This window comes from Hippoglossus stenolepis, chromosome 1 (assembly GCF_022539355.2).
Source record: "Hippoglossus stenolepis isolate QCI-W04-F060 chromosome 1, HSTE1.2, whole genome shotgun sequence".
In the NCBI taxonomy this organism is placed as follows: Eukaryota; Metazoa; Chordata; class Actinopteri; order Pleuronectiformes; family Pleuronectidae; genus Hippoglossus; species Hippoglossus stenolepis.
This window is the reverse complement of record NC_061483.1, coordinates 2,891,717-2,916,833: the sequence shown is the minus strand read 5'-3', so window position 1 is coordinate 2,916,833 and position 25,117 is coordinate 2,891,717. Positions and strand designations below refer to the sequence as shown.

General features: G+C 41.8%; 1 protein-coding gene across 1 annotated transcript in view; it reads left to right on the top strand.

The window, feature by feature from the left end:
* LOC118103919 (NACHT, LRR and PYD domains-containing protein 12-like) overlaps nt 1–25,111 on the top strand; it is a gene marked incomplete at its 5' end in the record, with an annotated part of 27,243 nt that extends 2,132 nt beyond the window's left edge. The window contains 14 exon segments of the mRNA XM_047340123.1: nt 1,734–1,907; nt 2,289–2,465; nt 3,889–4,062; nt 9,495–9,668; nt 10,538–10,622; nt 14,684–14,830; nt 15,404–15,640; nt 16,780–16,854; nt 16,989–17,171; nt 21,256–21,384; nt 22,622–22,716; nt 23,189–23,279; nt 24,794–24,864; nt 25,063–25,111. Of these exon segments, the coding sequence (XP_047196079.1) occupies nt 1,734–1,907; nt 2,289–2,465; nt 3,889–4,062; nt 9,495–9,668; nt 10,538–10,622; nt 14,684–14,830; nt 15,404–15,640; nt 16,780–16,854; nt 16,989–17,171; nt 21,256–21,384; nt 22,622–22,716; nt 23,189–23,279; nt 24,794–24,864; nt 25,063–25,111 (1,861 nt within the window).
* Between the last annotated feature and the right edge of the window lie 6 nt (nt 25,112–25,117).

Sequence of the window (25,117 nt, the reverse complement as noted above, 5' to 3'; positions counted from 1 at the left end):
TAAGTGGCTACTGGCTGGTGTGTGTGTGTGTGTGTGTGTGTGTGTGTGTGTGTGTGTGTGTGTGTGTGTGTGTGTGTGTGTGTGTGTGTGTGAGTTTATACGTATGGATACACAAATATATGTATACATTCTCATTGTTCTCATTTACATATAAGAGCAACTAGATCAGATGTGGAGAGTGAAATCCAAGTGATCACTGTGCTGGAGTTTGAACATGATATCTCAAGTCACATTCCTCAGACACTTTATTAGGCACACCTGTTTAATTACTTGTTAACACAAATAGCTAATCAGCCAATCACACGGCAGCAACTCATTGCATTTAGGCATCTAGACGTGGTGAAGACGACTTGCTGAAGTTCAAACCGAGCATCAGAATGGGGAAGAAAGGGGATTTAAGTGACTTTGAACGTGGCATGGTTGTTGGTGCCTGGTCTGAGTATTTCAAAAACTGCTGATCTACTGGGATTTTCACGCACAACCATCTCTAAGCCGTCTCTAGGATGAGAATCACTGACTGTTCCTTTAAACTGAAGAAGCAGAACTGGAAATATCGTTTATTCTTCTTTCTGGTCAAACTAGAATTACCACCCTGCGTTTGTACGCCACCACCAACCAGTGCAGTGTCCGTCCCTCCAGGTTCCTGACATGTTGCATTCACAATAATATGAGGTCACTGTAACCTTTGACCTTTGACCACTGAAATCTAATCAGTTTATCTTTGAGTCCAACTGGTCAAAATGTGAAGAAATCCCCTAAAGACAGACTTGAGACATCATGTTCAAGAGGCCAGAAACATGTTGTGTGACCTTGACCTTTGACCTTTGACCACCTGAATCTAATGAGTTCCTCTGTCAGTCTAAATGAACGCTTGTACCAAATCTGAAAGGATTCTCTTGAGGAGTTTTTAACATGTTCATGAGGCAAAAAGGGGATTTACCAGGGTGAGGGTCACATGATCACGTTTTGTATGAATGTTGTGTTTTCTGATTTTATTCTAACAGATATTTTCTTTAATCACAGACTCTGTGGTTGTCGACTCTCAGAGACTCACTGGGAAGTCGTGGCCTCAGCTCTGAAGTCAGACCCCTCACATCTGAGAGAACTGGATCTGAGTGGAAACTACCTGCAGGATTCAGGAGTGAAGCTGCTGTGTTCTGGACTGGAGAGTCCAAACTGTCGACTGGAGACTCTGAGGTCCTTAAATCCTTCTTCACTTTTCCAACTTTCTTTCTTATTCGGTCATTATTTATTTAAATTGTCTCAGTTCTGCTCTGCTCACTGTCCCTCAGTCATCTGTCACTCACCCAGCCTGTCAGTCACGTCCACCTCATCAGCTCCATTCACCTGCACTCACCTGCTCCTGATCACTAAGAAAGTGTCAGTAAATAACATGTGGACTGAGGCCGAGCACTCGTCCTCCTCAGGTTTTCAAAATAAGACACTTTCTTATCGAAACACGTTGGACAGTTGATAAGTATAAAAACAAACAGGAAGTGACTGACAGGAGCCATCCCTACTTTAAACAATGTTTAATTACACAAACCTGCTCAGTGACCAAACACAGAGAAGAAGGAGATGAATGAAACAATGGTCCAACATGTCTGATCTGATATTTATCTTCAGGTCACAGACTGGACTGAGGTCAGCAGCATGTTGAGAGTCTGTGTTGACATGATGACGATCCACAACAACAGGAGGACACATTCAAATATTCATATTTATTTATCCAGGTTGAAGGACTGCAGACTGTCAGAGATCAGCTGTTCTTCTCTGGCTTCAGCTCTGAGGTCAAACCCCTCTCATCTGAGAGAACTGGATCTGAGTGACAACGACCTGCAGGACTCAGGAGTGAAGGAGCTGTGTGGTTTTCTACAGAGTCCAACCTGTCGACTGGAGACTCTGTGGTCAGTTCACTGACTGACTTTTGTAGATCTCATATCTATAATACAGCATTTATACCCAATTGATCTTATTTAATTCTAATTTAACATAATTCCTCTTCATACATAACTTGAATCCATTCATTAATTAATCTGTGACATTTTAAATATTCAGCTACTTGTTAAAACACATCTGAGTTTAGTTGGATTTCCTAAACTGATCTGCAGGACAGAGACCGGGTCCAAATAATCTATTTTTACTGAATCATGACTCATTTTTAGTCCAACATGTCTGATTTCATATTTATCTTCCATGTTATGAGTCTGTGCTGACATGAATATTTGTGTGTTGTTTTCACACATGAACTCAGTTTAATTTACAGTTAAGTTTTATCCTTTATCCAGGTTGAAGGTCTGCAGACTGTCAGAGATCAGCTGTTCTTCTCTGGCTTCAGCTCTGAGGTCAAATCCCTCTCATCTGAGAGAACTGGATCTGAGTCCAAACAACAACCTGCAGGACTCAGGAGTGAAGGAGCTGTGTGGTTTTCTACAGAGTCCAACCTGTCGACTGGAGACTCTGAGGTCAGACATCATGTTTTCTTGTTAAAGGTTCAGTGACATTTAGTGACATCTACTGGTGAAGTGTTATGTTGCAGCTGAACACCCCTCAACTCACCCTCCCCTTCCAAACATGAAAGAAAACCTTTGGTAGGTTCCGTTGTTATAGAAACTCAAAAGGTTTAGTTGGTCCAGTTTGGGCTACTGTAAAAAACATGGATGCCTCTGTAGAGAGGACCTGCTCCTGATGTAAATATAAAGTATGTAAATATAATGTAGTTAAATATAAATGTCTCATTTTAGGGTAAAGAAAACAACAATTCGGTTCCAACCAGTTCAGAACGCAGCAGCTTCTCACTGGTATTAAACGGCAACATCACATCTCCCTGATCCTCGCTTCTCTCCATTGGCTCCCTGTCCGTTTTAGAATTGATTTTATGATTTTACTGATCACTTTTGAAGCATCTGGCCCCAAACTACGTCACAGAATTATTGAGCCCGTATGTTCCTGCACGCAGCCTTAGATCCTCAGGTGGATTCTGCTGTTCCAAAGTCCAGGTTGAAAACTAAACCGTGACCGTGCTTTTACCATCAGGGCCCCTCGGCTTTGGAACGGCCCCCTGAGGAGATAAGGCAGAGTCAGTGACTTCTTTTAAATCACTTCTTAAAACCCATTTTTATAGACTTGCTTTTATGTGATGTTGTGTTTTTTCTGTTTTTATCATTTTCACCTTTTATTTACTTGTTCATTTATCTCTATTGTCATTTTACTGCTTTTATGGATTCAAGTCTTTATTCACTTTTCTTGTTTTGCTGTCAAAGCACTTTGTAAACTCTGGTTTTAAAAAGTACTATATCAATAAAGTTTATTATTGTTATTAATTATCCAGGTTGTGGAGCTGCAGAATGTCAGAGATCAGCTGTTCTTCTCTGGCTTCAGCTCTGAGGTCAAACCCCTCTCATCTGAGAGAACTGGATCTGAGCTTCACCAACCTGCAGGACTCAGGAGTGAAGGAGCTGTGTGGTTTTCTACAGAGTCCAACCTGTCGACTGGAGACTCTGAGGTCAGTTCACTGACTGACTTTTGTAGATCTCATATCTATAATACAGCATTTATACCCAATTGATCTCATTTACTTCTAATTTAACATAATTCCTCTTCATACATAACTTGAATCCATTCATTAATTAATCTGTGACATTTTAAATATTCAGCTACTTGTTAAAACACATCTGAGTTTAGTTCTGGATTTCCTAAACTGATCTGCAGGACAGAGACCGGGTCCAAATAATATATTTTTACTGAATCAGGACTCGTTTTTAGTCCAACATGTCTGATTTCATATTTATCTTCCATGTTATGAGTCTGTGCTGACATGAATATTTGTGTGTTATTTTCACACATGAACTTAGTTTAATTTACAGTTAAGTTTTATCCTTTATCCAGGTTGAAGGTCTGCAGTCTGTCAGAGATCAGCTGTTCTTCTCTGGCTTCAGCTCTGAGGTCAAACCCCTCTCATCTGAGAGAACTGGATCTGAGCTTCACCAACCTGCAGGACTCAGGAGTGAAGGAGCTGTGTGGTTTTCTACAGAGTCCAACCTGTCGACTGGAGACTCTGAGGTCAGACATCATGTTTTATTGTGAAAGGTTCAGTGTGTAGAATTTAGTGACATCTAGTGGTGAAGTGTCATGTTGCACCTGAAGACCCCTCATTTCACCCCCCCGTCCAAACACGAAAGAGAACCTGTGGTAACTTCAGTTGTTATAGAAACTCAAAAGGTTTAGTTTGTCCAGTCTGGGCTACTGTAAAAAACATGGCTGCCTCTGTAGAGAGGACCTGCTCCTGATGTAAATATAATGTAGTTAAATATAAAGTATTTAAACATAAATGTCTCATTATAAAGTAAAGAAAACAACAATTTGTACAATTTAGATGAAACTAGTAAAAACATCTCTATTATTTTATATTCAGTTTCTAACTATAGATCCTTTCACCTGAATCTTACACACTGGAGTAGGTCAAAAATCTTATCTTGATATTGATATTTTGACATCAGACGATATCGCTATGTATCATGATATAATTTAAATAACCAGAAAAGAACTTTTTTGCACATTTGTGTTTATGTACCGTGTTTTTCTTATGTGCAAATGTTAAAAACAGATTTTTACTTGCTCGTACAATCATCCTGTGCCACTGCACTTTACTTATAACGTTTCATACAAACCACTACGGTGAAAATGTGTATATAATGTAATATATTAATTCATTAAATAATTTTATTGTTATTATGAGGCGCATTACGCCACTGGTCAACAAGTGACTCTGCTCCTCTGATGTTTTCTAATCACTCACACTTAGAACTGATCTTTATAAAAACCTGCTGAATTCATATTTATGTTCCTGGATAAACGGGGCGTCGCTTCTTCTGCAACAAAGAAGTTCAAACACTGCGTTACGTCGTAATCTGCAGGAGGAACTTCTGTCTGCGGGAGCGTGTGTGAATGTGTGTGTCTGTCTGCTCGTCTCTGTCCGTCTTCACACACAAACTGATAATCACATGTATTGAGTTATTAATGGATGATGTCATGACTCCAGATGGTTCCGTCACTTTAACCCTGATGTCCTGACTGTGTGCGTCACGTCACGTGTTGTGTCGCAGGTTTAAACATGTGTCTCATAAACTCTAGAGAATCAAACCAACACAAAGTGAACGTCAGTCCTGTACGTGTCCTGATGACGATCAGTGCTGATGTTTATTGTTAAAGTGTAAAGTGAGCGCAGGTCAGGAGTGAGGAGGAAGCTCCCACAGAGAATCTGACACAGGACGACTAGACTTTTAATGAGCGTCTGTCCTGGTCCTGACACAGCGGTGTTATAATTATTCAGCGGTGGAAACCCACTGAAACTGTGAACGTAGCTGAACACATGATTATGTAGTGTCACTGCATCGATGCAGAGTCGTCCTCCTCACTGCAGGAGCCCAAACATTAACACATGTGCTGCTGCAGCTGGTCCTCCGCTCTGTGCTGTGTGCGTCAACCTAACCTGATGTGGGTATGACTCTATTCCAGCCACATGATTGGTTTGTGTTGTCTGTCAAAACATGGACGGGATGAATTCTATCGACGTGTCTTAAATTTCTATCGAGGAAAAGTCATATCGTGATAATTATCGATATTGTTGTATCGCCCAGCCCTACACTGGAGCTTGAAGGTCAAAGTGCAGAACATGTGTTCTGTTGTGCCATAATGCATTAAATGTGATACCATGAAATGGTGTGCCTTTCGGCATTCAATAAATTTGGTTATCAAAATAAAATATTAAATATTAATATTTCATTATTAATATTAAATAATAACTTTAATTGATTAAAGTTACCTCGGGGCACCACCCTTCAAAGGAAGGGAAAAGATAGCCAATTTATTGATTAAGTCTCATAAAGGTACTAACTACAAATTTCGAACTCTGATTAACAATTAAATTAATAACTATAACCAAAATTACCATATAGATAGTTAGCTAAGTTGAAGGATATGGAGTTCTTGACAGTGTAGAGGTTGGCAAAATTCACTTATGCAACATTAATGAAAAACATTTGTGAAAGAAAACATTTATTATGAATATAATAAAGTATAAAAACACAAATTACTAACGGTGTACTTACTAAACAAAGATAGGCATGTGAGTATGCATGTGTGTGTGTCTGTGTAAGTCAGCGTGCTTCCAAAATGGCGGCTGGCCAAAGAGATATCACCCTTCCCCCCCTATTGGAATGTTTACGACATGTAGAGATAATGAGGTGAAGAGTTATGCGTGTGTCTGTGTGTGTGCCAAATTAGAGAAAGTTACTAGAGTGGATGCAGAAATGAAAGTCAGAGCATAACAGACTAACATTACTTTCTCAATAACTTGTACCCAAAATATCACAACACCACAAATCGAACTTATAAACATCACAAGGAATCGAATAAACAGTCTTGCTTAGCCTAGTATAATTATTAAGCCCAGTTGTGTTACCAGTCCGTGGAAAGGGGAAAAAGGAAGTTGCTGTGCAGTTCGAAGTCCTGTGAAGTCGTCTGGCTGGTTTTGGCTCCCGCCTTAGTGGTTCTGTTGAGCTGTGTAGCTCAGTTGCTGGCTGAAGTTTGCAAGCAGGACATTGAGTCACTGCTTGAAGGGTTGGTAGAGCATGGAGTGCGAAGAGGTTTCCTTGGTGAGATGAGTTGGAAGCTGCACCTTGGTGCTCCTCTCGAAGAGTTGGATGGGAAGAGAAGATGTGAGCTGGAGAAGAGGCTCCACAGCCTTCTCTCCTGTGGAAGGATTGTAGAAAGAGGGCAGAAGAGACAGAAGAGGGGGAGAACAGGCCTTATATTGGCCTGGTGACCTCACAGGTCATGGGGTCCAGAGTGACCAATGGGAGTTGAAACCTGTGTCCCTGGGGGGGTTTTCACACCTCTGTGTGACGTTGATGGCCCCTGGGAGACTGAGTTCTGGAGGAACATGCGGCTTCAGGCTTTTGACTGAACATGTGATACCGAAGTGTTATCTCACAAAAACCAGGTCCCAACAGTTCCTAACAGTGAACACTGATACTGAGCTGAGAGATGTTTGTAGAATGAGCGCTGAGGACCGAGTCAGGCTCAATGTGACTGAAGTTTTACTGACAGAGAAACAATCCAATGCTGGACAATGTGGACATGTAATGTTTCTGTGGAAGCTAACCAGGATTTGTCTCGGTGGTCCTGTGGACTGACCACATGACATCGTGCTGCGTTCGTGTTCTGGGCTCATTTCAAACATGAAACCCTTCCTCTGGTTTCAGGACTTACACGGGGTCGTCCATGCCTTTATCTTTTCACCACTAGATCTCTGTCCCGCCCTGTACACACGTGTTCCTCAGGCTCCCTGCACCACTTTCAACTGGTCAAACTGCTGCTCAGATCATCGCCACTTCAAGAGAACATGATCATAGAACTGCTCGCCCTCTTCACACATCAACTGTGGAACATGGTCAGAAAAGTGGGTCGGACATTTTCTGGAGGTGCAGCAGCAGCAGGAGATTGTCCGGGTCCGACTCGTTCACAGCAACAGGAACATGTGGGAACATTCAGACGAGGGGCGGAGCCAAAACACATATCTCCATGATAACCATGGTTACGTTAAGTTATGTTAAGTTACAGGTTCACTGTGAAGGAGTTAGTGACGTCTCCAGGAGTCGTACATGTGAACGTAGTCCACTTGTTCACATGTACGACTCCTGAACATGTCCAGCAAGATATTTAGAGACATCTAGTGGTGAAATTACATAATACAAACAACTGAACCCCGGGGACACGAGGACTTTCAAGCTGTTTTCAGTCATGAACTCTGTAAAATAGTGTCTGGACATTTTCTGGAGTTTGACTTTCACATGTGAAGAACGGGTGGAGCAGCAGGAGGCCGGACATGACGTATAAACTCTGCTGTGGAAAGATCAGTGTTGTTGTTTACAGCTCATCCACACGTCTTCGTCTTCTCCGTGTACGGCTCCTCTTCTTCATCCTGAGATATTTGTGTTCTTCCAGTTTCACGTCTGTCACGTGTTTGTGTCATCAACACGTCCACTCGCTCTCTGTGAATCCTCTGGACATTTACCTGCTCTATTCTCACATGGACTCACCCAGAAACTTTATTAGGAGGCTGCAGGAAAAGTTCCAAAAAATGTCCAGAAAAACTTGACTCAGACTTCAGGTCTGAAAACAGAGACAGTGATGTTTAGTCAAAGTCCTTTATTTTTACACGTGGACTCAGTTTAATTTACAGTGAAGTTTAATCCTTTATACTTTATACTAGTCTTCTCTAGACTGGACGACTGTAACTCCCTCCTCTCTGGAAGAAGCCAAAAGTCACTCTCCTGCCTCACCAGTTCAGAACGCAGCAGCTTCTCACTGGTATTAAACACCAACATGACATCTCCTGATCCTCGCTTCTCTCCATTGGCTCCCTGTCCGTTTTAGAATTGATTTTAAGATTTTACTGATCACTTTTAAAGCATCTGGCCCCAAACTACATCTCAGAATTATTGAGCCCGTATGTTCCTGCACGCAGCCTTAGATCCTCAGGTGGATCCTGCTGTTCCAAAGTCCAGGTTGAAAACTAAACCGTGACCGTGCTTTTACCATCAGGGCCCCTCGGCTTTGGAACGGCCTCCTGAGGAGATAAGGCAGAGTCAGTGATTTCTTATAAATCACTTCTTCAAACCCATTTTTATAGACTTGCTTTTATGTGATGTTGTGTTTTTACTGTGGTTTTTTTTTATCATTTTCACCTTTTATTTACTTGTTTATTTATCTCTATTGTCATTTTACTGCTTTTATGGGTTCAAGTTTTTATTTACTTTTCTTGCCTTGAGTCAGGTGGTAACAGTGTTCAAAACACTTTGTAAACTCTGTTTTTAAAAAGTACTATATCAATAAAGTTTATTATTATTATTATTATTATTATTATTTATCCAGGTTGAATCACTGCAGAATGTCAGAGATCAGCTGTTCTTCTATGGCTTCAGCTCTGAGGTCAAACCCCTCTCATCTGAGAGAACTGGATCTGACTGACAACAAGCTGCAGGACTCAGGAGTGAAGGAGCTGTGTGGTTTTCTACAGAATCCAACCTGTCGACTGGAGACTCTGAGGTCAGTTCACTGACTGACCTTTGTAGATCTCATATCTATAATACAGCATTTATACCCAATTGATCCCATTTCATTCTAATTTAACATAATTCCTCTTCATACATAACGTGAATCCATTCATTAATTAATCTGTGACATTTTAAATATTCAGCAACTTGTTAAAACACATCTGAGTTTAGTTCTGGATTTCCTAAACTGATCTGCAGGACAGAGACCGGGTCCAAATAATCTGATTTTACTGAATCAGGACTCATTTTTAGTCCAACATGTCTGATTCCATATTTATCTTCCATGTTATGAGTCTGTGCTGACATGAATATTTGTGTGTTATTTTCACACATGAACTCAGTTTAATTCACAGTTAAGTTTTATCCTTTATTCAGGTTGTGGGGCTGCAGACTGTCAGAGATCAGCTGTTCTTCTCTGGCTTCAGCTCTGAGGTCAAACCCCTCTCATCTGAGAGAACTGGATCTGACTAACAACAACCTGCAGGATTCAGGAGTGAAGGAGCTGTGTGGTTTTCTACAGAGTCCAACCTGTCGACTGGAGACTCTGAGGTCAGACATCATGTTTTATTGTTAAAGGTTCAGTCTGTAGAATTTAGTGACATCTAGTGGTGAAGTGTTATGTTGCAGCTGAACACCCCTCAACTCACCCTCCCCTTCCAAACATGAAAGAGAACCTATGGTAGCTTCATTTGTAATAGAAACTCAAAAGGTTTAGTTTGTCCAGTCTGGGCTACTGTAAAAAACATGGCTTCCTCTGTAGAGAGGACCCGCTCCTGATGTAAATATAAAGAATGTAAATATAATGTAGTTAAATATAAATGTCTCATTTTAGGGTAAAGAAAACAACAATTCGTTTCCAACCAGTTCAGAACGCAGCAGCTTCTCACTGGTATTAAACGGCAACATCACATCTCCCTGATCCTCGCTTCTCTCCATTGGCTCCCTGTCCGTTTTAGAATTGATTTTAAGATTTTACTGATCACTTTTAAAGCATCTGGCCCCAAACTACATCACAGAATTATTGAGCCCGTATGTTCCTGCACGCAGCCTTAGATCCTCCGGTGGATCCTGCTGTTCCAAAGTCCAGGTTGAAAACTAAACCGTGACCGTGCTTTTACCATCTGGGCCCCTCGGCTTTGGAACGGCCCCCTGAGGAGATAAGGCAGAGTCAGTGACTTCTTTTAAATCACTTCTTAAAACCCATTTTTATAGACTTGCTTTCAAGTGATGTTGTGTTTTTACTGTGTTTTGATCATTTTCACCTTTTATTTACTTGTTCATTTATCTCTATTGTCATTTTACTGTTTTTATGGGTTCAAGTTTTTATTCACTTTTCTTGGTTTGCTGTCAAAACAGTTTGTAAACTCTGTTTTTAAAAAGTACTATATCAATAAAGTTTGTTATTATTATTTATTCAGGTTGAAGAGCTGCAGACTGTCAGAGATCAGCTGTTCTTCTCTGGCTTCAGCTCTGAGGTCAAACCCCTCTCATCTGAGAGAACTGGATCTGAGAGGTAACGACCTGCAGGACTCAGGAGTGAAGGAGCTGTGTGGTTTTCTACAGATTCCAACCTGTCGACTGGAGACTCTGAGGTCAGTTCACTGACTGACTTTTGTAGATCTCATATCTATAATACAGCATTTATACCCAATTGATCCCATTTCATTCTAATTTAACATAATTCCTCTTCATACATAACGTGAATCCATTCATTAATTAATCTGTGACATTTTAAATATTCAGCTACTTGTTAAAACACATCTGAGTTTAGTTCTGGATTTCCTAAACTGATCTTCAGGACAGAGACCGGGTCCAAATAATCTATTTTTACTGAATCAGGACTCGTTGTTAGTCCAACATGTCTGATTTCATATTTATCTTCCATGTTATGAGTCTGTGCTGACATGGATATTTGTGTGTTATTTGCAAACATGGAATCAGTTTAATTTAAAGTTAAGTTTTATTATTTATCCAGGTTGAAGGACTGCTGTCTGTCAGAGATCAGCTGTTCTTCTCTGGCTTCAGCGCTGAGGTCAAACCCCTCTAATCTGAGAGAACTGGATCTGAGGTACAACGACCTGCAGGACTCAGGAGTGAAGCAGCTGCTTGTCCTCAGAGTCAGTGTGTGTCCTCAGAGTCAGTGTGTGTCCTCAGAGTCAGTGTGTGTCCTCAGAGACAGTGAGTCAGTGTGTGTCCTCAGAGTCAGTGTGTGTCCTCAGAGTCAGTGTGTGTCCTCAGAGACAGTGAGTCAGTGTGTGTCCTCAGAGTCAGTGTGTGTCCTCAGAGTCAGTGTGTGTCCTCAGAGTCAGTGTGTGTCCTCAGAGACAGTGAGTCAGTGTGTGTCCTCAGAGACAGTGTGTGTCCTCAGAGACAGTCCTATTATCGAGGCTACATCCTGGGATTCAAACGCTTTCATCAAGAAGCTTCTCTCTTCCACTCTGCCTTTGTTAGTAAACAACAGATTCAGATCTCAGTGGGCCTCGAGTTATTTATCTCGCTCACATATTATATCGTGGTCACTTAATATATTTTACCAACATACCAGGGGGCGCTTGTAATCTTACACATTGACACAATCCAGATGTTAATTAGCTGTTCTTCCATTTAGCAGTTGCAACTTATGCTTCTTTTATTCTGGATCATGTTTGTTCTCCTCTGATTTTATTATAGAACAGTTTGATCCTGGCTGTGAAATATGAGGCTCTAAGGCTAGTCAAACTGTCCAGTGTCTGTGATTGGTCACACGCAGTAACCCCGCTTCCTTTTATGTGCACGTGCTCACACAGTGAAACATGGCTTCACCCTGTAACAGCAGTAAATCCACCTCTCAGGTGTCCACTCTGCACTCTGACACAGAGAAACACACTTGAATTAGCGTGTTCATTCCAACACGTGAACATGAAGCAGAGGAAGCTGCTCCACCTCTGAACAGGACTGAAGTCCCTGCTGCTTTTCTTACTGATGTGTTGCATCACTGACTCACAGCTGATGAAGTGAGTCTCTGGAAACACTACGTCTTCTTCTCTCAACAGGTGGGAGGGATCTTTGAGCCGAGTGTAAAGAGGACAGTGTGTGTGGACGGAGGCTGAGCTGTGTCCTGAGGATCCAGAGGCTGAAGCAGCAGCAGCTTTCAGTAGAACGGCTCTGATCACCTGTTGCTGGGAGGCAGAGGAGACAGAGCCCAGGGAGGGACAGAGGAGAGCTGCCTGAGATCAGCTGTCACAGAGTCCAGTCCACTGTCCTCCCTGTGTGTTCCTGTGATGCACACAGCATCATCAGTGGGATCTGCTGCTGCTCTGTCCTTTGACTCAGTGTCTGCAGACACACTCACGCCTCCTCCCACCTCCTCCACTTCTTTATTCACTCACATATTCTGAACACAAACAAACTCAGCAGATTATTTCTGTTCACGACGACATGACTGCAGATCAATACTTTTCTAAATCTGTTTTGAGTGAATTTGCAGCATCTTTTTCGAACTCTTCCCTCCGTTCATGATCTTTACCGCTCGTCCTCTTGGAGGCCAGCAGGGGGAGCTGGAGCCGATCCCAGCTGACATTGGGTGGGAGGTGTGGTGCGCCTCGGACGGGTCACCAGTCCATCACAGGGCCGACAAACAACCATTCACACTCACATTAACACCTACGCTCGATGTAGAGTCTCCAATTTACCCAACCCCTGATCTGCATGTGTTTGTGAGATGAAGCCGGAACACCTGGAGAAAACACAGGGAGAACATGCAGACTCCACACAGGAAGACCCCATCTGAACCGGGATTCAAACCAGGAACCTTCTTGCTGTGAGGCGACAGTGCCAACCACCGCGCAGCCCCAAAGTCTTGCCCTTCGCTACCGATTGTGTTTATTGAAATGACACAACACCAACAGAATATATAAACCCTCTGTAAAGAGTCACATATAGTGTATTTAACTTTGTCTTTGTTATTTTCCACCTTTGTCCCTCAGTATGTCTCCATGTGTGTATAACCACATTCTGTGTATCTGTTTATGATCTTAAAGTTCCTGGATTCACGTCACAAATTGATTTAGTTCCACACAAAGTTAAACACATTTAAATCACTTTGAGTTTAAAATCGTATTTGTCTTTTGACACAAAAGATCAAAACTCTGGACTTAAAAAATGGGACGTTTTCATTTCTGCATCAGGCAGAGCAGTGGTTGCTTTTCTACTTTTGACCTACATGCCAGTATAACAGCAGAACATCCCAGTCAAAGCCTTTATATTCAGTCTATGAGTCAAACACATGGATCATTTCCTCTGTGACAACCAGATGTAACGAGAAGAAAACATCAGAGAGAAAAGTTCTGTTGTTTCTACTTGTCTCTGCTTTAATGTTCAACAAACATCCTTCCACCGACTTCACTGAATCATGACTCTGGTTTTCTTTCATCTTGCAAACAAACAGTGGAAACATCACCTCCTGCTGCAGGTACATGAACAAAATCACCAGTTGGACATGTTTGAAACAACCAGAAGAAAAAATGAATAAGTTATATTTACAGTATGAAGAAGAGTCGATGAAGAGCAGAGCATCTTTAAGTCTCTGAGGAAACTTTCATAAATATTTTACCATATTTAATAGAAAACTGACCCAAGGACGTTTTATACAAACGTAGATGAAGATTATTTGTCAAGTCTAGAATTGTTGCTAAAATAATTTCTAAAACAATGATGAAATCTGTTTGTATGTTCTCGACCACCAACTCAGAACAACCACAAGGGGGAGACTGTAGCAGGCCTCTGGGAACAGCAGCATGCTGGGAAATAATTGATGATGGGAGGTTCACAGCAGAGACAAGTGACAGAAAGTGTCTGAGAGATGATGTCCTGAAGACAGTGGACATTTTGGGCTCAAGCAAAGTTGAAATAGTTTGTGTTATTTTGTGGAGACACTTGTCTCAACATGATGATTTCACTGAGTTTATTTTCAAGCCCGTCTCAGTTCTTTGTGACTTCAGGATAAGAAATGTTTGACAGAGTCGGTTCCTGACAGGCTCAAGTTCTCACTGTATGGAGAGGTCAATGCAGACTTGTTATGATCATCAACACACGTGTGTCAGTGTAACATGACTGTGATGCCATGTTCATGAACACGTTGCCTAACATCTGTCCAGCAGATGTTGAAGCTGTGAGGTCCAGTCCACTTCCTCTGCACCAGAGTGAGACCATCATCTCTGCATGGAGCTGTGCACAGGCTGTTGTCATGGTGACACAGACAAAACACAAAGTGTGAAGGACACGCCAGTTCAAATGATCCGTCAAATTCCACCAAACATATTTAAGTGGGATATACTTTATACTTTCTATGAAGAAAAGTTTGTGTCAGAATTCAAATTCCTACATATATTCTAAATATTATATATCAAGCAGTTTTGTTGTCTCAATATTTTTTTGCAGTAAGTCTCAAACCGACGCTACAAAGTTATATTATGACGACATTAAGGTTAGGAAGAAAATCTGAAAATGAATGAATTATCTTCAGTCTTGATTTGAGTCAGTTTTAAAATGTGATGAGACCTGTATAATAACTCTTGTTCCTGCAGTCTGCTTCTAGTAAGTTGTCGCTCATGACCAGTGAACTAGAAATCATGGCGTCATTTGTGCCCTCAGCCTGCAGGCCGACAGCTCCGGGCGCCTCCCCGTGTTTCCATGCATGGCAGGTGTGGAAGGCCTCAAGGACGCTGCTGCATGTACCGCCATGGCTAACGGCTCCATCGTCCCCGTGAGTAATGATTGCCCAACGTGCGGCGCCCGTGTGCCGCAGAGCAGAGGATCATTGGCCTGGCCGATTTACTGTAGCTGCTGCCCACAGAGAGTCTATGGTGAGGGCGGCAAGTTTGAAATGTTCAAACTGAAGAAGTTGGTGTAGAATTAGAAAATCCCAATGTTGAAGATGTGATTTGTGGCTCTGCAGTTTGTAACCAGAGCTCAGTGATCTGCCCTCTCCTGAGTGCAAGTACGGGGAGAAGCTGTTTCTGCATCACAGCAGGACTCCTGCTGTCCGCACTACGCCTCTGTGGTGAGTTTTTATTTTGGAGTGTTTTCATTCTGTTTATAGTTTAGACTTAGTTCAGAGTTAGTTTCAGCTTCTCATTGGTTCAGAGTTAGTTGCAGCTTCTCATTGGTGCTTCATCTCTCACGGTAACTCTCAGTGAGAAGGTGAAGAAGAGTGTTTCCCAACACGTGATCTGGTGGATGAATTAGTTTTGTGTGTTGCAGAGTGTGACCCCTGATCTCTGTGAGTCGGACCTTCCCACCCGCAGAGAGGACCAGACTCTGATCGCACCAGAGCCGATGGCAGCTGCTGTCTGGCCCACATCTGCAGTCGTCCACACACACGCCACATCAGCTCCTGTGTTTACGTCCAGTCGTCAGCAGGTTCATCTAAAGTGTGTGTGTTTCCTGCATGTGTTCCTCCTGTCCGGGAGACGCCTCTGCTGGGACGGGAGGTGCTGGACGGTCGACGGGAACGCCACCGACCGCTGCTGCCCCGCCTACCAGTGTGGTCAGAGCACGCACACACACACACACACGCACACACACACAGCCATTGAATAGCTGACACACACACACACACACACACACACATTACATACATATAACACACACACACACACACCTTCTAACATTAACACAATAGTAACCTCCTCTCCTCTTCCTCCCATGTCATTATTATTTCTCCTCATGGTAATATATAGGATTCAGTGGTGCCATGTATATTTACTTTAAGTGCAGTACTTGCACAAAGTTGTGATTCTTGTACAAGTATGTTCTTTTTCTCTATGCTTCTTTCTTCTTCTCCATTTTAAAAGGAAAATATAAACATTTTGTCGGTGTCTCTGTAATTTCTTGTTTTTTCAGATACAGTTTTATGCAGAAGCTTTGACACGTTAATCGTGTGTGTGTGTGTGTGTGTGTGTGTGTGTGTGTGTGTGTGTGTGTGTGTGTGTGTGTGCAGGTGAGCTCCTACAGGTGTCCTCAGCCTGTTGTGTTGTTGGGATGTCGGTGTTGTCGACGTCCGTCCGAGTCGCTGCTGCCCAAACCAAACATGTGGTACGTCACGTGACAGTTCATGATGCATTCAGGTCCCAAACCCTCCGCCTGCAACTCGTAGCTTGTTCACCTTAGCTTGAGCTTAAATCAGCCAGAGTCGGGTCCTTTTCAGAAAAGACTGAAATCAGGCTTTATATCATTACAGATTTAATTCATGATGATGCAGAAACTTTTGTTGTTTGTCTGATCAAACATTTGGAAACATGAAGCTGAAGTGTGGAGATGTCGATCCTGTTTTGTTTTCTGCTTCCAGAATGTTCCTGTGAGAAAATCGCTTCCCCAAAAATGTGGCCTGGTACGCCCTGACTTTTATAATTCAGTTCGTCTCTTCGCACATATTTTACAGAGTGTATCTACACATGCATAGAACTCTGAGTTTAACATGTGTATTCTGCCTTTTTGTTGATTCTCATGTTTGAACCTGAATAAAGAAAATCTGTCACAAGCTTCTTTTCTTAGTTTGTAAAGTTGACATTTTGAAGAAACCACAACATAAACCTGAATGAATAAATGTACCAGTGAATTATAGTATGTTGTGTAAAGTCTTTAATGTTGTGTTCTAAGCTCTTTGTCCTCGTGTTTGCAGGGAGAGGCCGACAGCTGGACCGGGCCTTCCTGTCCCACTCCACAGAACCAGTGCTCCTGCAAAGATACAAGTGTGGTGAGAAATGATTCAAGATTTAGAAACAACATGAGCAACAAAAGGTTATTTCTGCCAGTTTCCAGCTAGAAAGTGCATCTATTGCCGCTCTGTCCACCGTGACCTCTGGACTCCCACTCTCTGTGTGTGGTTAGTGCGCGAGGCGGGTGTGGGGTGTGTGTTTGGCGAGCGGGGGTGCTGCGGCCGGGCCAGACTCTGTGAGCACGGGGACGACGGCCCGTGTCACAGCCGGCAGTGCAGCCGCAGCCTCGAACCCGGCGCGAGCGGCTTCACCTTGCCCGCACCTCCAGCATCAACTGCCCACCCACTGCCAGCCGGTGAGACCCTCTGGGCAGAGACCCTCAAGCTCTTCTTGGTTCTTGTTATTTTACCTAGAGGACTCATCTGAAATGTTTGGCATGTGTTTCAGAATCAGATCTACGTCCCTCCCAAAGACTCAGTCGACATGTTGTGGTGCTTGTAAGAACATTTCTTGGCTCTATGAACATGAGAACGGACGGTGGCTTATAAGGTAGGGAAGTCTCAAAGGAGTTTCAAACTTTATTTTGTAGTTACTAAAGGTGATTATATATTTGATGTCAAGTTTTTCAGAAACTTGTTATCGATGATGTGTGTGTGTGTTTTCAGCCGGGAAATCCTGGGGTGTGAACCGCGTGGCCCACTGCACAGACACTTTGTCCCGGACCCACACTCATCTCCTACTCCTTCAGCTGCCCCCTTCAACGAGACCAGTGCATGAAGGTCAGACACACACACACACACACACACACACACACACACACACACACACACACACACACACACACACACACACACACACACACACACACACACACACACACACACACACACACTCATGCTTTCCTCCTGACCAGAGTCTCACATTTTATTGAGTTGAGTCTTAAACATGACTCAGGACTTTTAAATCAATATTTTCTTAGTTTTCAAACTAATAAACATCAAATTACATTTTTCAATGTTTGGTGTTTGTTCCTGCTTGCAATTGTTTTGCTGAAACTTGACATAGATGATATACAAACATCGAATGCCAAAAAGTGAATTGATTTATAGATATTTCTAATCCTTAGAATAGATGATATTTTCCATCAGGGACTTTAACATAGTTTTCCTTATGTCTATCCCAGATCGTAAACAGTCGAAGTTACATGGACGGATGCTATGAACATGTGAGTACTTAATGCGGAGCTTAGCGGCAGTGTTGGTAGCCAGTGTAGAGCTGTAGCTTGTAGCTGACACTGAAGAGCGCCTTACCTGCCGCCAACATGTTTCCTACATGTTTGCCCTTCAGTTTGTCCGTTTCAGTCCAAAACCTGTATTCAGATCAGAGAAGCACCTTTTCAAAGTGCCACACTATGAAGCAGCTCACTGAAAGGCATCTGATGACAAGTGGGTTTGTGGTTTGTGTGCTGCAGCTTACCAACATGTACCAATCCCACCAGGTACTGGACTCCCCTCTGCCCCCTTTCCCCGTTAGCTCCTCGACTCCCACAGTTAACACAAACCGTGAACCCAGGTACCAACAACAAGGTTAACTGTGCCATTGTTGAAATTCAAATAATGTACTCCTCCAAAGATAATAACAAGGATGAATCCTCCCAGTGGGACTGCAACCCTCCTCCAGAACAGTCCTCTCAGCTGTTGCCTCATTTAAGGTCATCAAATTAAAATCAGGTTTTGTTGTATGATTCATTCTCCTCTGCTAAAAACCCATTTCACTCATAGATGACTTTTTGTGTTGTACGAAAAAGTTTATCTTAAAAGACGACGTAGGTGACATCACTAAATGATGCCTTCAAAGGAGGTGGGGGGCCTCCACATGCCGCCAAAGAAATGACGTCACACTTGGAGAGGACAGAAAGGAAACCCTGCCCCTTCCCAGTGGATCACGACATGTACACGACAGTCAAACTTCGTCCCCATTAGCACTGCTCGGGCAGTGCATTGTTGATTGACAAATAATGTGTTACAGTGGCCTGTAGTCGTGGCCTCTAGACGCCTGCATGTGTCAGTAGATGCTGAGGTGGGAGGGTGGTGGAGGGGGTGTGTGGGTCTGCTCTCCAATATCTAGCAGCTGTGGAACATCTGCATGCTTGCACTACCGCTGCCGGGGCACAGTGGAAAACTGTAGCTACTTGCGTAAGTGGCACAGCCCTATCAGTGTGAAACTGAACATTTATTTAAAACATAGACAGTAAATAAAGATGGATGACGGTTTCCACTTCCTCCTGCTGTACGAAAGTGAAGCCAAAACATCTCAGATACGAACGCTGCCATCTTGTGTCACCGGAGTGGAGCTGCAGGTATCGACGCTCTGCCAATAATATTTAACGTGTGTGAGACGCTTTAGTCCGCACAATTTGAAGTGCTCTTTTGTTAATTACAATTATATAATAGATTATTGGTTCATTGTTTCAGCTCTACTTGTAAACGCTGGGTTATGTAAATGAACTGGAATCACCATATTTAAAATACTCATGTTTTACACATTTAAACATTTGAAGGTTCTTCAGTGTTTGGAGTTTCTGTCTCCACCACCAGAGAACTCTGTGAGCGATAACTGCAATCAGGGGCTGATGGTAATGTAGTTTTTAGAGCCGTGTAACTTGTACATGTAACTAACCAATTTCCATAATGTAACCAAAAGGATTCTAATGTTGAATTTATTCTCATTTTAAATATATTCTTACATCTGCAGTTTCCTCTTTTAACAAGTCCAGGACGTTGCATCACGTTTACATTGAAGAAAATAAAGAAATTTATAATGGTTGAATTATTTCAATATTAACAATAGATGAGAGTTATATTATTGTACACTGAATCATTTCATTAACTCTTATGTAAAAACTTTAGCTTCTATTTTCCATTAACATTGATTAACACAAATGAATTTTGATTTAATCTAAGAATAAATATTAATTACATATACATATATATTTACTTATTTGACTTATATAACTGATATATGTGACTCACTTACTCACAGATCTCTGTTGAACAGACGGTTTAAAATGTTCAGAGGAAGAACAGGAACAGCTGATGTGCCGCACATAGCAGCTTTGTACTCTGTTGTTATTTTATCTGTTGTGTTTTTGCAAATGCCAGAAATACTTAGGATATGTACACAGACCTCACATCCCCTGATGGTGTGAACTGTCTCTGGGCTGCCGCTATATTGAAGAGAGAGTTGACACTTCAGATTGTGGTGAAAATATCATAATTTAAAATGTGTTTGTGCTGTTTTCAGATGAAACCAGGAAACAGGGAATAAAGAGTTATTATACACAATGCTACATTCTGAATTTACATAGGAACAGCTTAAACAAATATTACATCAGAAATATTACTGGAGATATTTTTCCAATTTAAAGAATGTAAAAGTTTGAAAATCCACATTTGGGTCTTTCTAACAAACCAAACTGCGACAGTCAGACGCCTACATTGAATCTGATTGAGGATGAAGCCGACAGACAGATTCACAGCCTCCTCTTTAACAACATGGCCGCTAAGTGCTGATGTGTTGTGTGAAAATGTCTCTAAATCGGCTGGCGGAGCACGTCACACCGCCTGGTTTCAACTCGCCTTGGAAGAAGTTCACTGTGCAGATAAAAGCATGACGCTGCTCAACATTTCCCATTTTTCTTTTCTGACAAGTTTCTCCCGAGTTGCTTTTATTTTTAGATTTCAAACTTTCTCCGCTTCATCCAACTCGTCAGTCTATCCATTAAAGCAGCTTCTCAGTTTGTGCATGATCGACGGCCTCAGCATTCGGACTGCTTCTTTTCTTCTCTCCTCTCTCTGTCACGCTTTCTTCTTTTCCGCTGTTTGCTGTGTCGCTACATTTGTCAGATCACGTGGTGTTTTCTTGATTTTTTCATGCTCACTTCATTCGACTGATTTTTGGTGCCAACAGGCAAAGAAGATGGAAAGTCGTATTAGCGGGTGACAACTGAACTTTGTGTTTGCATGTTGACAAATTTACATTTTAAAATATGAATCTCAGTTAACACAAGCAACTAATTGGATTCACACAATTGGAAATTGGGAAAGTGTGTGAACTCTCCAGTTCACACACACTTTCCAACTTCATTTCAAAGCTAAAATTACCCACAGTTTATTTGTACAGCATATTTCAACGAGGCACCAGTACTCTTTTCATAAGATATAAGAGGCATCATGACGAATTGTCAAAGCAACATTAGACAATACCAGAAAGAAGCTTTAAAAAGAAATTAAAAGAGAAATAAAAAGAAATGAAGAAATATGAAGACTGGATGTTGAGCACAGACCAGTTGAGGACGCCATAATTTAAAGAAATGTGTCCACTCCTCTGGGCGACTTCCAGCCGTGTGACCTTCTGCACTGACGCTCTGTGTCCTGCAGGTGAACATCGTGTCATGTGACGGGAAGTGTCCGTCCGCCAGCATCTACAACTACAACATCAACACGCACGCCGCTTCTGCAAGTGCTGCCGGGAGGCTGCAGCGGCGCCGGGTGCAGCTCTACTGCAGCGTAACGCAACCTGGGTCAGCTTACAGCATCCAGGAGCTTCATCGACTGCTCCTGCCAGTGGTCCTGAACACACACACACACACAAAGTACGATGTTCTGGTGCCTCTGCTGGCAGGGAGGCTCGAACTGCAAAGCCATCTGCAGCAGCTCCCACACGTGACGACTTTATTGGTCATTTATATTTATAGTTTTGATTTAAAACCGAGAAAGTTTTGACGCTGCAAGATAAAAATTTCCAAAAATTAAATGTACAAACTGCACTTACGTTTACGTATCATTTTACCATCATCTGTAGTTAAAGATGACGCATATGGCTGCTCCTCAAAAGTGAGAAGCCGTTGATCTTGATCGCCCTGCTGGCTGGCTGCAGTATAATCTATAAATCTGGCCTCCTCCATGTTAGTAGTTGGGACCAGAGATATTTTGGCTTCTATTTACCTAACAGGAGGAAGTTGAGACGCTATCCATCTTTATTTACAGTCCATGGTTCAAAGTTACTGTTCAAACTGCTGTAGCGCTACCTCCTGTCAGCCTGCACACTCTCCACATCTCCTCCCACTGTGCCTGGTTTTTGTAAATAATCTGAATTTCCTAATGTTTGAAAATGTTTTGCAACATCAAACACTTTGAGATTTCCTCTTATTAAGACAATAAATTGTAATGCACTGATTACACACATCTTTTTTAGATAATCAGAGGGAGTCAGGTGAATGAACTGATTTGAATCCAGCAGTATGGAGCAATTTTATTTATTTATTGAGTTCGATAGAGCAAAGCTGTTTTTATTTCGTGGAAACATTTGGTCCAAGCGGAGAAGAAACAAACCAAACTTTGATTTGGTTCACTATCGATGACAGAAAAACAAGGGGAGAGCACGGTGGAGCGCAGATGCATGTTTCTCTGTGGACTAAATCCTTCTGTGTTTGTTCATATCAAAACACTGGATATTTTGAAGTTAAAGAGGATTTGTATTATACAAATGTACATTTGCATTTTCAATAAATATGTTGAAAAATTTAAGTTTATTAGATAACAGGATGCTAAAAATATGTGATGATGTTATCCCTGGTTATTATTATTATTATTATTATTATTATTATTATTATTATTATTATTATTATTATTATTATACTCATTGTCAGGTTGTTCTGCTGCCTGGTGGCCAAACATCGGCTGAACAGACAGCAGGTCTTCATTTTCATGTGTATGAACTGGACTTGAACTGGTTGTTTTCAAGAGTGAACTGTTCAACAGGGAGGAGGAGCATGAGAACAGGGACGTGTCAGACTCCATCTTCACTCGGGATGAGCAGGAAGGAAGAAAAGTGAGCAGGTGAGTGAGAACACAACTTTCTGAAAGTTTTACATTGTCACACTCTCACACCTGCTGTTAACATCTGGCCTGCTGATCACACGACTCTAAGTTTGTCAGTTCACAATTCCGGTGACAGACGTAGTTTCATGTGATCGGATCCTCAGAGACAGATGTGAACAGCAGCTAGGAACAAAGAGCCTTCAAAGGACTAATTAACAGAGTTAACTCACAGTTTCATGTTTTATCTTCATCACATCTGTTCATCAAGTGTTTAATAACAGAACGTGCTTTCAGAATCATACGTTACAGTGACTCCGAGTGTGTGTGTGTGTGTGTGTGTGTGTGTGTGTGTGTGTGTGTGTGTGTGTGTGTTTGTGTGTGTGTGTGTGTGTGTGTGTGTTTCCTTCCTTGGTATTTTGGGGTGTGTTTCTTGAACAGACTTGTTTGTCCTGGATTCCTTGAATCTAACTCTGAACTAACTACATTACAGCAGTCACCAACCTGTCAAGAGCGCTCCTACTGTCGATCCCAGTAAAGCTCTGACCACTAAGCTGAGGAGAAACATCGAGCTGCAGAGCCAGGTATACATATATATATATATATATATATATATATAAACATAAATCTAAAACAGCTTTACTATATAACAACACTATATGTAGTTTTTTTAACTTTATACTGATTTTTTGTGTGAGTTTTAAAGTAAATATAAAGTTGAAGAGCTTGTGTTTGACCTTCTCATTTGGGCAATAAAGCCATAGAACTGAGTGGAGATACAGAGTGCTGTTTAAAGCTGCTGACGATGCTATCAGTGTTACTGTCTGGCGAAGTTCTGTAATTCATTTCCAGCCTTTATCAATCAATCCAATCAATCAAATTTTATATGTATAGCCCATATTCACAAATCACAATTTGTCTCATAGGGCTTAACAAGGTGTGACATCCTCTGCCCTTAACCCTCAACAAGAGTAAGGAAAACTACAAAAAAACCTTTAACAGGGTAAAAGAACGTAGAAACCTCAGAGAGCCACATGCGAGGGATCCCTCTCCAGGACGGACAGAAGTTCAACAGATGTCAAGTGTAAAGGAGAACATCACCAAGATAAGGGTTTTAGCAGCATTGATAAGAATAAACAATTTGAAGCGATAACTGAGGTCAAAGAATTGATAGATTATTGTCAGTAATGGTCGAGGATCCGAGGAGAAATTATATTTTATGACATCTTTATGATATTAACATGAGATGTTGACTTTCCTTCTCCTAGTGGCAGGGTGATGCAGGACACAGGAACCATGAGCTTGTACACCACTTTAATGTAGTTCATTTATCAAAATACTTTTATTCAATGTTTGTTTATGGCTTTGCATGTTTATTGGTGATTTAAGGAATGACATAAACCAGTATTACATGAAAGGGCACTGTAGTATTGTACTTGTACAATAGTACATCTCCTACATACTCTGAGACATATAAGCTGCCTTTACTCCATCCTTCGGCTGGTACCCTAAAAATATCATTTTATAAACTTAATTTCTAACCCCCTAACCTGTAACAAAATCTTTAAACTATCTATCCTCCAAATATTTAATTTCATAGGATAAAGCTACTTAAAGGATCAAAGTATTGAAGTATGTGCGGTTATCCTCCGCTAACACTCCCCAGTACATCCGTATCAGTCAGTGGGAAGTAAAGTAGATGCAGATAGTCTGTGGTTCTGTGAGCACTTTGCTCTACGGGTCAGGTTGGTTCTGTTCGGCTCCAGCAGCTGACAAAGGTTCATCCTCTGAGGAGAATCTAGATCCTTCATGAACTCATCAGAGTGAGCTCAAAGGATCTTGTGGTCTCTGAAGACCCTGGTCCTCCTCAGAGACTCTAACAATCCACACCAGCTCCACTGATCCTCTAACATTAATGTTGCATCACTTCCTGTGTGAGCTTCAAAATAAAGTTCAGCGTTTCTGTTGACTGAAGCCGTTGATTTGTAAAAATATTGTGAAATATTTGCAAGATCGAATAAATATGAATTGAAATTAATCTTTTGGAATATTTATGCTTGTGCATTAAGCCTTTAACAGAAATTACAAATCAAACTAGGGCTACGTTGCAGCACTGAAGTTCTCAGCACACGCAACCTGGGACCTGCTGCGGCTGGTGGAGGGCTATCGGTGAGCTGGCACACGGCTCCGCGTTGCATGCTATGATCGCGGAAGGATAAACGCTTCACTTCCCCCGTTTGTCACGCGACGCCGATCCTTGCCTACTAATTGCATTACTGTCCATTATCAAATTTGCAGATCACATGGTGAACATTTTATGTAAACCTAATGATAGTTGTTAAACAAAGCTTACTTCTGTTGCTGTAGGTGGCACATCACTATTATGACATACAGACTCATAGATCTGTTCAAGTAGGGGCTC